At 39.9% G+C, this 12402-nt stretch overlaps 1 protein-coding gene across 6 annotated transcripts in view; it reads right to left on the bottom strand.

The window, feature by feature from the left end:
* CHCHD3 (coiled-coil-helix-coiled-coil-helix domain containing 3) overlaps positions 1–12402 on the bottom strand; it is a 250368-nt gene that overhangs the window by 89960 nt on the left and 148006 nt on the right. For 3 of the 6 annotated variants that reach the window (XM_019751007.2, XM_019751025.2, XM_019751032.2), the window contains exon 5: positions 924–938. The exons of the other annotated variants lie outside the window; for them this stretch is intronic. In XM_019751007.2, coding sequence (XP_019606566.1) covers positions 924–938 — 15 coding nt within the window. The remainder of the gene's footprint in view (positions 1–923; positions 939–12402) is intronic. 6 annotated transcript variants of the gene reach the window in all.

Below are 12402 nucleotides of genomic sequence, written 5' to 3'. Positions count from 1 at the left end.
AGCTCAAGATTTTTGCAAACTATTAGGCCTCTGCCATAGAAAACCATTAATAAGATGATGATTGCTGTATTTAAATGTAAAGAATGAGTCTATATTGTCTTTTGGGGGTTGTACTTTTTTTTTTTTTTTACTGTAACAGCTGTGTCCTACTTTGTCCAAATGTATCATAACCCAGCAGAGACAGACAGTTTTATTTAACTTCTCTTTCAGAGAGTAATTTCAAGGATTAATATTTTGCACAATAAAACTTTGATTTTACTCTGGGCATAAGACACATGGCTATTAACCTTTCTTGAACAACAACAAAATGCCTATAGAGCATTGTGTACATAAACTGTGTGTTTGAGAACCCTTAAATTACCCAGTGAAAACTGCATATAAATACATGTACTGGTCTATTTCCTTTTCTATGAAGTAGCTGTCTTTAGAACGAGGGGCAAAAACTACTATAAATGTTTACTTGAATAATTAAAAATGAATAATAAAGTAATTTAAAAACTCAGTAATCCCAATTCTAATTTACAGGATATTTTTTTTTACAGAATGAAAACACAATATTTTTGATTCTTGAAAAACATAATGATAAAGATGGTTACTTACGGATGTTTTTCAAGATCAGTTAAAAAAAAAGCATTTTTCAAAGTTAGTTGTATCTTGATTATTACATTTAAGGGAACTTTCTGGGAGGGAACAGACCTATATCAGCCCAAGTTAGAAAAGTTTTTAACATATTCTTTAGTCAGTGAATGCTGAATACACACCTGACCAGGAATTTGAAAAAATTAAGGATGTGTTTTGGCATGCCCACCCTGTGGCGATCAAGTTTGCCTGCCTCAGCCAGTGGAAGCGTGACCTCCACAACTGATCGGCTCAGCTTAAGTAAACCCATTTGCACATGTATCGATCATTGTTTCCCTACTTACTTTGACATCAATGTCCTGCAGCATGTTAAAAACAAACAAACAAAGTTATTTAACAATATAACTGCTGTTTTTTTCCTAACATCACAGAGAAATCTGATGCATAATATCTATCTAGAATGCAAACCAAAGAAAGCAATGGGGGGGACAAAAGGGACTCGCTTAACTTTGGACACATTTAAGTGGGACTGAATTGTTAAGTTTAAATAGAAGATTTCAATGAAAAGTTCCTGTTGCTTGAAAGCATGTGAATAAATAAAAACAAATACAATATTAACATTTGACAAACATATATTCATATGCAAGCACATAATCCATGGCTTCTTAGTACAACACAGAAAAACTTGACTAGTTTGTCAGGCACATAAAAGAAAAAGTTAACGGGAGAGTGAATGTTTCACAAAGCTAAGTGTGAATAAAATATGCATGACGGAAGAGAAAAGCCCTTTCTGAATTCAACCCAGACCCCCAAAAATAAAGGAAATGAAAAAGAAAGGACTTATGAGACCTTCCATAAAATTGAAAAACCATTAAACCCAATGAAAAGCAAATGGCAGAAAGAGGAAAAGAAATTCCGACATGTTGCTGTGAGAATTAATGTCATTAATTCCCTCTACCTCATCCCAGCACCCGCAGGTTTCCCCAAAAAAAGCCAAAAGAAAAATACACAAATGATCTAGACTGGTAATTCACACACAAAAATACAAAAAATAAACAAATGGAAAAAGAAAACTCAACCCCACAAGGAATCAAAGAATGAAAATGAAAACAATGAAATACCATTATTCATTTATCAAACTGACAAAAAATAAAATAATATTGACAAGGATACAGGAAAATTGGCTCTTGTATATACACTGTCGGTCAGAATATAAATTGGTGTAACTACTTTTTAAATTAATTTGACAAAATGTAATACAGCTGAAAAATGTACACAGTCACTGAAATCCGAACACTATATATGTATTTTAGGGCTTTTCTTCAATAATTATAGGAATATGCAAAGATGTGCATGATAGGGTGATTTAGAATGGCAAAGAAATAAAAGCAAAAACCAAGCTAATTGTGAAATAAAAACACTCAAAATATACTAAGGAAAAAAGGAAAAAACACTATAAAGAGGAAGGACAGCATGATCTCTCTTTCTTCTCTTTTTTGTTTTTTCTGTAGGGAAGAGGAAAAATAGAAAGACTGGAAAGGTATTCAAATAAAATGTCAACAGAGCAGCCCAGTGGTGAGCTTATGGGTGGTTTCTAGTTCTTTTTGCTTCTTTACATTTTCCAAATTAAAAATAAACATACTTTGTAATCAAGGGACACAGGAAGAAATGTTTTGAGGTGAGGGAACCATTCTGCTTCTTGATTATGGTGGTGGTTACACAATTGCATTCATTTCTCAAAACCTGTAGAACTGTATATTACAAAGAATGAATTAAATTACACAGTGAGTACAAATTAAGCATACTGAAACTTATCAAAGTAACTACACATAAACATATGGATGGATGCGTGTATATTTCTCGACTACTATTAATCTGTTTATCACTTGGCCGATTTCAATGCTAAGCTTTTAATCCTAGGAAATATTAAGAAGAGCACACACGGCTTTATATCTAAGACAATGCAGCCAGCATTACTTAACACAACAAACAAGTGGGAACAGCAGACGTTTGTGTAAATAAGACTTGGTCTAACAACAGGATATCGATTACAAAGATTTTACTCCAGCCATAATGATGAAACACTGAGAGCCATTCAAAAATATTTTAATAGAATGGTTAATTTTTTTAATTCAAAATATTGTGCGGGTTAAAAAAACAGGCAGTAAAATAGTATGTACGGTAAGTTCTTAATTTTGGTTATTAAATGGGGGGGAGCAAAAAATGAGGAACAGGGAAAGTTGAGTGCCTAGTTATACAGACATGGAAGAAAGTGTAAAGTATTCTAAGGTGTTAATATTAGATATGATATGTGTAGTGGGATATTTTTCTTATTTGGACTGTTAGCTATTTTCTTAATTTTCTATAATGAACAATTACTACTTCAATAATCAGAAAAATATTTTTAAACATTAATATCACATATATTTATCCCTGACGATGAGACGGAAACATAATATGGTACAAAAACCAGGAGAGTGAGCATATTAACGACCAAAAAAATTTGTTTTAACAACTTGAACAGTTATTTATAGCATGGAAATTATTTTATCTACTAAATTCTTAATGTATTAGCACTCTACTGTCTCTCCCACTCAATGACATTACCCACCATGGTTTTTCAAGCACTTGCACTAAATGTTTCTTTTGTTCGTGTACAGGTGCAGTGAGATTTTTTCCCCTTTTTAATTCAATACTACAAGCTTGAGCCTCCTGAGGGTCCACAAACAAATTTCATTTTGAGGAGCTGATTACAACTTAAATAAAGGATCTTCATTCCTCATTCACATTTTTAGAGGTAATCCTTGAAAAATTTTAATGCAACATGCCAAGGGGTCAGATATACATACTAAAGAACTAGCTCCAAAGGCCTGAAAACACTAAACTATAGTCTAACATCACACACCTTTCCGGAGACGGCCAAGAGAATCAATCAATAGTTTGATATCTGCTGGGGAGAATAACAAAGCAAGAAACATGGCCACCACACGTGACTGGCGCGTCGCTTTGAAACAGTTAATGTGGTGCTGGGAGGGAAAGTCACACAATATGAATCCTAAAACTTAAATAAGCCTGGAATACACTGACTAAGCTAATAGCTGGCGAGGGTGGACAGTCACACTCAACTCAAGAAAAAGCAGCGAACCAAGGGCAAGGAAATAAAGTCTGTATGTGTCACTCTGTAAAAGATACAGAATTGTTGTGAACAGACACGGAAAAAGAGTACAACAGGACCGTCACAGTAGAAGCAGTCCTTCGAAAAACAAGCCTATAAAAAGATTTCCCCATCTCCTGTTGCTATCCCTCACACTACAAGAAATGTGCACTGATTAGTTTTCAGATCCTGTTAGGTTTGGGATAACACGATTGGGCTTGAAAACATGACGGAAAGTGCTTTTGTGGATCACTATGGAAAACTAGAACATCCTATATGCAAGAGAAACAAAGAAAATAAGAAAATCAGCTTTCCTTTAAGAAACCCCACACATAAACATTTTGATGTTGGTGGCTAGATTCAAAATGAAGTATATGTGTATTTCCTTCCTGGAAGACTTGCCTGTTTTCAGGAAGGACTGAAAAGTTTATGTACCTGACTAACTCCTCTCTTCCTTCATTGTTGACTTTCATTTTAATTTAAAAAACCATTATCCTTTGCCTATGCTTTCTTTTTTTCTACAGAATAAGCAGACATGCCCCAAAGTGGCAGAGGAGGTATCCTGAAAATGTCTTTGAAAGTACATACAATAAAGGATGTAAAGAGGTCAGCGGGATTGTGGATGTGACATATTGTGTTAGTAGGGGCTTTACCTTCCCATGTACGCTCCTAGGGAAATCGTCAGAGTAAAAATGTCTTGGCATTGTGGTAACCCAGCTCTCTCAGGCCTGACTGCTCCTGGGAACTGAGGTATTGCATAGGGTACATGGCATTGAGAATCCAGTGACATCAGAATCTCTAAGTTCTGAGGCCACACTGTTACTTCACACACCAATTACAAAGCACGGTAAGGAAAGATTCTGTGCTATGAAAAAGCCTGTACATTTTAAATGACAAAGTTCCTTGATATGTCAGTGTTCAAGGATCATAGCTCAAGGTAGAAAACAAAGCAGAAACCTGCTCGATTTTCCATGGGGTGGTTTTATGAAGCCAGAGATTATGAGGATTAAGAAAAGGCAAGACCAATAAATCAATACAGAGAGGAACTCCCTATAACTCATTTCCTGTCATTCCAAATCTTGTAACAAATCTGAAACACACATATAATGGACTGGGAAAGATTTAATCTTTCACAATGATATGGCCAATCTGTGGTAGGCAAAATCTCTTTCTCTCTCTCTCTCTCTCTCTCTCTCTCTCTCTCTCTCTCTCTCTCTCTCTCTCTCTCTCTCTCATATCCATCCATCCATCCATCCATCCATCCATCCATCCATCCATCCATCCACCCACCCACCCATCCATGTATCTATCTTACAACTCACATAAGCAAACAAGAACAGTGAAAAGAGCTTTATTCCTTATCAGAACTACAAATAAAGGACGGTATATAGAAACCTAATAAACACTATATGCTGACATGAAACAAAGAGAGTGAACCAAAATATCCAAGGGGGCTGAACCAGAACAGACACTTGGTAAGGTAATGTTACATTTGGAAGCTCTAGAACATGATCACTGGGAATATCAATTAGCCGTAACAAAATAATTGAAGCAGCCATGTATTCAATTGGCTGAATAGTAGACTTCTGTTATAAAGGAGAAATTACTCAGGGTTCACTGAGCCTTTATCAAGAGGCATCGATAAACAAGGAATTATACTCGGAGCATTGTTTTCTGAACCACACCAGAAGGTAACCTCCGAAAAGGTAACTCCCTTTCAAATCTAGGTGAACTTGAAATGAGGCCCGACTTATTATCAAATTTATTGTACTTGTCAATAATCACTTACAGGCAGGAACATAAGTTCTGAACAAACCCAGCCTGAAATGGTAAACTAGACGGATGTCCACTCACTAACACAGTAAGGCCTGATATAAGTTGACTACGGACCAAGACGTGAAGACACAGACCGTTCTTCCAGCAGACTTCTCCATCCTAAATCTGGAACTCATACCCAAGCCGCCAGGATGTGATCAAACCCACTTGTTTCTGTTTGTTTTCTTTTCCCAAAAAGAGTTTCAAGAACCCGGGTCGATATATCAGTTTTTTCATACTGAAAACATTCTGGAAACAGCCTACTGAATTATGTCCTCTGCCACTTTGAGGCTTATCTGCTTATTCTTTTGGGGGAAAAAAGCAGAGGCAAAGGTAACTGGTGTTTGAAATAAAAAAGTAAAGCCAACAATGAATGAAGAGAGGAGGCTGTTAGGTACATACATTTAGAACAGAAAGCAACCTCGTGCTCCTGTGCTTTAAATTTCCCCAGAATTTCTCATATAACATTTGTGCACATTATAGTACTGGACAAAAGAAGCAAAATTAAGCACCGGGTGGAATTAAACAAATTTCGCAAGCTTTCTTCTATAGCTTTAGAGAGGAAAACATATTTTAAACCGTACGTTTACTTCTCTAATTCAGAACTTATATGGACACGCAAGGAAACTACTTGGCGGGGAGTCAGGAGACCCAGACGCCCAGCTGAGCTCGGCTAAGTCACCATGTGACCATGTACTGACCCACCTCAGGCCCTATTCAGGTCCCAAAACTCCTTTCCAATGATACTTCCTCCACATAGTATTTGCCAAGCCATTCCCCTGCTACCTCACCTTCTGCTGCACCTAGCGAAACTTTTCAGTAAGTTTCTTTGACTTTTGGTTTTTAGTTACCCACCATCCCCCTCCTCAACTGTAAACTCTCTGAAATGGGAAAAGGGATTTACTCTTCTCTGTCTGTATGTTTGGCTTGACCTAGGTCTGCACCTTCCACAAAGGAGACACTCCGGACACGGTAGCCAGAATGAAATCAAGTGCACTGGGGGGGAAGAGTTTGTAGGAAGTAAGTAGACACAGCTTCTGGGAAACAACTCTGGCACAGCATCTGTGATTTACTTCAAAACACGACAGCCCACACAGTGTGACATTATGTGTTCGCGTTACTTAGTTACTTAGGTTAAGCTCCGAACTAGGTGCTACCAGCATGTGAAGCACACACAATCCAGGAGCGAGCAGCAAGCACTCGTATTGGAAGCGCAGAATTGGAAGCGCAAAGAGGAGAGGCCGGTATGACAAGGCTTCCCTCATCCATGCCGTCATCGCCAAGGAGGTTTTGCTACTTAGCACAGTGATGGCTGGAAATGAGATTTCCTTAGTGAAAATGTTTCTCTACCCAGCATGATAAATGTTACATACAGGTTCTTATTAGTGAAATGAAAACTACCAAAAGATATAAGGGTTAGGTAACCTATTATAAAGATACTCCTACCTCTGCTGGTGAGCAGGTTCTATAAATACGAGTGGTGATGAGAACAAGGTCTGTAGCTTTGACTTTAGGAATGGCTACTCCTGACCCCCAAACAGTCCTGCATCCAGCCACTGGTTTAAGACAGAGATTCTTGCCTTCGGACTACTGACATTTTCGGACAGATCAACCTTCGTTGTGAAGAGCTGTCCTATGCACTGCAGAACGCTTAACAGCGTGCCTCCCTTTCTGACGCCAGTAGTACCACCCCGCACTCTGAGCTGTGACAACCAAAACTGTTTCTAGACATTGCCAAATGTCCTCTGGGAAGCAAAAGTGTCCCCAGGTGACAACCAATGGTTTAAGAAGCTTGAGACCAACTACAAGCAGCGTCACCTGCCTCAGGTGAACCTTTCCTGCAGAGAAAGTAGTTCAAAGAACAGAGAACTGGGACTTTGCTTGCTAACAAATTTTTGTTCAGTAACTGTCTGTACTATACAGTTAGGCTGGAAACTTGCTTGCATTGTAACCTGGCAGTAGGTGTAATGTATAAAGGCAGCAAGAGGGGCTCAGACATGTGTAAAGTAGTGAATCCTATCCCAGTAAGAGAGGAAACAGGACATTTTAATTCATTATGTTTGACTTAAGTAGGAAAAGCATACAATGCGTACATTAGTTCTGTCTTTTCTATGGCTCCCTGTGACAACAGAAGGCACGCCCATGTAACATAAAAGACTGTGAATCCACGTAGCTGATGTTCAGTTCAGACAGAAGTGATGTCCCGTTGACGTGAACTCGTACTGGTTATTTAACGTTTCTTCTGCTTGGGCTTTGACAATGACAGACGTGTGGTTAAATATTTTACATTATCATTCCTGAAAACAGGCACGCTGTGATTCCATTATAATGTACACGTTTCATGTTACAAAGCAACATGATATTTCAACACGAAATTTCGACACGAAAGGTGCTGAAGCATATCACCTCACCAGCTCAGTGTCATCTATTCTGGGCTCCTCTCCCAACATCCATTAAAAAAATAAAAATAAAAACACCCAGCATGCTACCCAGCACAGAAGAAATAGTAAATCAATGCGGAATCAAAAGTGAAGTGAACTGTTAGGGTTCCAGAGTCCTTGAACAAGCAGCTTTATCTTCTCCAATGAGACCAGCTTTAGCCACTGCGTGTCTGTGAAAGACACAAGTGAATGTAAACGTGTATCGAGTCTAGAGGAAAAGACCACGTCGAACAAATTCAGTAATTAACAAAGAAAATATAGTTCTAGAAGACCGAGTACTATGAAATACAAGGCCTCTAGGTCATAGACCATTAGTAGGCTTAGAAACTCGAAGGACAGCAATTATAATTGAAAGAGGTACAAAGAGCCATGATTACCTACATGGACGCGGGGCAGGAAGGGCTTTTGGTATCAAATTCAGCTGCCGCATGGACGGGTGTTCTTTCATGCAAAAGCAGAGTGGTCTCAACTGTAGACCACAGCTGACGTGGTACAGAGTGGAAGGGAGCACTATGCATTTGGAATTATGTAACTTAAGATGCCATTAGACTAAAATGTCTCTATCTTCTTATTCCATACTGGGAAGAATAACGCTTCCACTTCCAGGCACTTAAAACTCATCTGTTTTACGACGGAGATTAAAAATCATCGAAGCACTTTCCCAGAGATGCGAGTTAAACTTTCCTCTCTGTGCCAAAGTACGTGATGTCACTGATCTGACAAATAAACTGAACAACACCACGCAGGCAATTACTGCACAACGTCTGGATTCCTTTTCTTTGTATTAACTTGTATTTGTGCAATTTACATTTAGAGTGAATGGTCGTATTATGGGGACCAATGGGCCAGAGTCAACCTCTTCTTTTGAGATCTATTTCACATTCAGAGCAAGAAAAGAAGCGTCCAGTGATCATCCAGTTCATTTTACAGGAAATAAGTGAGGCTCCAAGCTCCTTGTGTGGACTAAGGGAATTCCTTAAGGTCAGGGAGAGAGAGTTGGTTCTGGGATCCTCGCCCTCGACAGCAGAGCACTCCCCACTCCTCCTGGACCTTATTTCTTGTCATGCTGTCTTGACTTTAAGGGAAGACCATGTAAAAATGACTAACCAAACATTTGTAGTTAATTTTAACACTATTCAAGATGTCCTGTAATGGTTAATGCAGAATACTCTAGAAATGTCTCCGAAACCAGCTACCTACCATGTCAGTTCAGGGTCTCTGGGATGTTGATGCTGAGATAAAGTCAGAAGTAGGAGAGATTTATCAGGGCGAAGGGTAAGGATAGAAGGAGAAAGCAAGAGAGCCTTGGATTCTGCTGTAGGTCTGACACCTGTGACGGGAGACAAAGAAGGAAGGGGGACAACCGTGCAGCTCTGAGAAAACCTCGGCCAGGCCGATGGGGAGCCGCAGAGCAAAGACTGCCCATGACAGCAACCCTGGGTCAGGCAAAGTGGCCCAGCTCTAGAACTCCGGTCAGCAGCCTGCAGAGAGCAGGCCTAGGAGAAAACAGTGTTGGATCCCAAAGTTGCTGCATCTTGAGGCTGTCAGCTAACTGCACCCTTCCCGGCAGGTTCTCTATTAAAGACAGAGCTGAAGGACCCCGTCCCACATAATCTGATTTGCTAATTAACACCAAACAAATGATGGTGACAGTAAACTTTAAGCAGGACTTCAACTTCAGCTTCCACTTCAAACAGAAAGTAAACCAGCAAACCAAGAATGAGGTTGTAGCTGTCTCATTCCGTTCCCTTTAGAATTGCCTCCTGTGTGTAGACCAGGCTGGGGGAATCCTGCCGGGCCTGTGGAACACAATTTGACTCAGAAATTCTGTGTAATAGAAAAAGCAATGAAACAGTATCAGACAATTAAAGCCTGGATTCCAGTTTGGCTGCTAACTCATGGAATTGGCCAAGTTACTTAACCTTTGGGGGTCTGTTTTCTTCTTTGTAAATTTAAGGCGATGGGCGAAATGATAGATCTAAGCCCCCACTCACATTCACACTTTATGCCTTCCATGTACCACGACGTTTCTTCTATTACTCATTCATTTTTAATCAACTCTATAGCTGGGCCAGAGGAAATTCAATAAATGTGTATGTTCTGCTGCCAAATAACGAGGATGCTACAAGCACACATTAAACAACATTTGGAAACAACGCCGTGTAGGTGACACCTGGTTGCCAGGGGCAGATACTGCACAGCAGCCCGAGGTTCCCTCTCTGCCTGACTTGGCACCGGTGGTGGGTTTGCAATGACTAGAGATGCCATAGGGCTTCCCTCACTCTCTGTCACCTGGCAACATCCACTGGGCTGTTTCCTGGCAGACTCACCTGGCAGATTCAAATAGGTAAGATGGAGGGCGAGATGGGCCATTTCCTAAAACAAATTCAACTCACCGTCACTAACCAAACCACACTGGCTCTCATTTCCTGCCTACGAATGGCTAAGTCAGAAAGTCGCTGGGCATCTTCATCTCGTGGATGGTGCTTTAAAGAGGAGAGGATGGTGGAAACGCAGCATAAGCACATCTCGCTTATGTGAGTCCAACCACTCCGGCTGAGGTGGGGAGAGAGAAATGTAAACCGTGCATAGGTTTTCACCTCCTCCCTGCAGGAGCCTGGGGCGGCTCGCTCTGTCTCATTTCCCACATGCCCTCACAGAAGGAACATCTCTTCCCAGGGAATGGAATTCTACTGGTTCAAGATATATAGTTTTCATTCACAAATCCTGAAATGAAAGCCAACATTTCATCTAGTGCTCAACTAAAGAAACCTTCTAACCCAATAATGGAAGAAAAACTAGCAGTGCTGAACTCTTAAGAATAAACCGAAACAAAAGAAATCTTGGTCTCACATATCCATTTATTTCTTTTTTTTCAGCTTTATTGAGGTATAATTGACAAATAAAACTCACATGGTGATTTTGAAACTCAAGCCTTAAGTAAGCTGTGACTCCACGGCATTCTAAGAAAAACTGAGGGTAGAAAAGTATAATAGTAGAAAAACAAAAATTATTTTTAAAAAAATCCTCAGCAATGTCCACTGGTAAGAAAGACACGAAGAAGTACCCGGCCTTCACAACATCCCACTTCCCTTGCAACCCTGAAGGGGAGGGGATTTAAAAAATCTCTAGCCTCTGTAAAAAGCTTCCAGCTTACCTGACCAAGGAAAAGAAGTTAAGTGATAGACTGTGGGGCTAATTAGTGATGAACAGAAGTCTGGACAAAGCGAGGAGGGTAGGAAGCCTCAGAAAGGAGGAAGGGAAAGAAGAGAATGCACCCAAACCATGAATCGTAGGATTGAAAGCCAACAGAGCACACAAGACAGGATGCAAATAAGCCACCTCACTTCCTCTGTCAGGATGATTGAGGGAGGATGCGAAGACGCCATTATTTGGCCGCTGGAGGGGCTGTGCTGAATCAGACCTCTTTCCAACTCACTCCGTGGGCCTGGCTAGCTTGGGCTCATGAAGCAAAGAACTCTGGAATTTCAAATTCTAGCTAGAATCCCTTGACGCACTGGGAAGTGCCTTTCACCAGAGGTTCGCTGCCAAGGAATTCAGAAATGGATGTAATCAAAATGTCAGCTTACAGTTTTTAACATCCTTTATCACGTTTAAAGATCTAAAACTACATAATCATATCAGAAAGCCTACATGGCTAGGTGAAGTTAAATAGTACAGTTTAACACCCACCTTTAAAAAAAACACAAAAAACAGTTGCAAGGAGACTTGCCTAAAAGCCACAGTGGGAAGAGCTGTCTCCTGAATACAGAATTTTTTGACTCTTCCCACTGGAGCTCACCAGGCAGATCCTTCTCTGTGTTTGGACCCAGGAATAAAAAGCAACCTCATGATTTTGCTTTGGTTTTGCCTGCTGGGAAGTCAGAGTGTTATTATTAACTGTTTGACATGATATCCTGCGTGCTTTACGGTTATGACGGTCATTTTAAGTATATATTATCTTTCTGGTTTAAAAATCATCCTCCTGTGAGTATGATTTCCATTTATCCATCATTTGATCAGATGCTAGAAAGCTCCTAGCAACTGTTCAGAATGAGGAGCTGAGTGATTGTATTCCGGTCCACAGAAAAGTGACCTCCACCCTCAAGCATCTTAAACCAAGTACAGGCATGTTGCATCTAAAAGGATGTATGTAATGACAAACTGTGACTGCCATTGGATGCCATATTGATCAGCATCAAAACTACTGAGACAAGAGAAGAAAGAACCATCTACGTTTGAAGCAGGAAGATACCTTAGACGCCAAGGCTCTCAGCTGTTAAAGAGCTAATGCTGGAATAGCTCTACTCTCCTAAGATCAGAAAGCTAGTTAGTCATGAGTTAAGAACAGAATACAGGCTACCTTGACTCACATTTTAGAGTTGGCACACTAAACAATAGCTCAGATATTCT

This window comes from Rhinolophus sinicus, linkage group LG11, assembly GCF_036562045.2.
Source record: "Rhinolophus sinicus isolate RSC01 linkage group LG11, ASM3656204v1, whole genome shotgun sequence".
In the NCBI taxonomy this organism is placed as follows: Eukaryota; Metazoa; Chordata; class Mammalia; order Chiroptera; family Rhinolophidae; genus Rhinolophus; species Rhinolophus sinicus.
The sequence above is the reverse complement of the archived record's forward strand: the minus strand, read 5'-3'. Positions and strand labels throughout refer to the sequence as shown.